Source organism: Tupaia chinensis, unplaced genomic scaffold (assembly GCF_000334495.1).
Source record: "Tupaia chinensis unplaced genomic scaffold, TupChi_1.0 Scaffold000159_1, whole genome shotgun sequence".
In the NCBI taxonomy this organism is placed as follows: domain Eukaryota; kingdom Metazoa; phylum Chordata; class Mammalia; order Scandentia; family Tupaiidae; genus Tupaia; species Tupaia belangeri.
This window is the reverse complement of record NW_006159630.1, coordinates 9,767,600-9,768,585: the sequence shown is the minus strand read 5'-3', so window position 1 is coordinate 9,768,585 and position 986 is coordinate 9,767,600. Positions and strand designations below refer to the sequence as shown.

The 986-nt window shown below is 59.5% G+C and overlaps 1 protein-coding gene across 1 annotated transcript in view; it reads left to right on the top strand.

The window, feature by feature from the left end:
• SOX9 (SRY-box transcription factor 9) overlaps window positions 1-986 on the top strand; it is a 5,297-nt gene that overhangs the window by 1,016 nt on the left and 3,295 nt on the right. The window contains exon 2 of the mRNA XM_006145886.3: window positions 406-659. Within this exon, the coding sequence (XP_006145948.1) occupies window positions 406-659 (254 nt within the window). The remainder of the gene's footprint in view (window positions 1-405; window positions 660-986) is intronic.

Genomic DNA, 986 nt, shown 5'->3' with positions numbered 1-986 from the left:
TTTGTGTTTCCGGGGCATTTCAAAGGGTGTTGGCTGGCGGGAGATAACTCCAGTAGCGAAGGCGCTGAGAGAGGCTGGGGCGGGAGCTATTTTCATCTCCAGGGTTTCTCCAAAATAACCGGGAAGGAGAGGGTGCGGGGCTGGGAGCGACCACTCAGTTTTATCAGACTACCAAACGGAGATTTTTTTTTTTTTCCTATTCCCTTCCATTCCCTCTCGCCGCCCTCTCCCCCCGGTAAAGTTGTGAGCTGCGGCCACGGCAGTAAAGCTGGGAGGAGGGAGGACGAGGGTAGTGCGCAAATGAGGCCGAGCGGTGCGGGTCACACCCCCTCCCCCCACGCCGACCTGACAGCTGGGGGCGGGTTCCGCTGACCCCCTCCCTCCTTTTCTCTGCCCTCCCCCCAGACTGCTGAACGAGAGCGAGAAGCGGCCCTTCGTGGAGGAGGCGGAGCGGCTGCGCGTGCAGCACAAGAAGGACCACCCGGATTACAAGTACCAGCCGCGGCGGAGGAAGTCGGTGAAGAACGGGCAGGCGGAGGCCGAGGGGGCCACTGAGCAGACGCACATCTCCCCCAACGCCATCTTCAAGGCGCTGCAGGCTGACTCGCCGCACTCCTCTTCTGGCATGAGCGAGGTGCACTCCCCCGGCGAGCACTCCGGTGAGTGCCCGCGCCGCCCGTGGGCCCAGCCTGGCACGCCCCTATCCCAGGCTTCAGCCTAGGAGGTTCTCCTTGGGGAGTTTGCACCATTTCCCCAGCCCAGACCAGCTCCTTTCACTGCCCAGGGCCCGCCGAGGCTACCTACCTACCTACCTACACACACACACACACACACACACACACACACACACACTCCAATTCTATCCTTGCACTCTAAGAGATTAATTTTTTATTGCGAAGTAAAATGCTTTTACAGCTTTACAAGATTTCTCCCTTCTTCGCTCTGCTCCACCGCCCCAAAAGCACACAGGAGGCTCTTCTACAAAT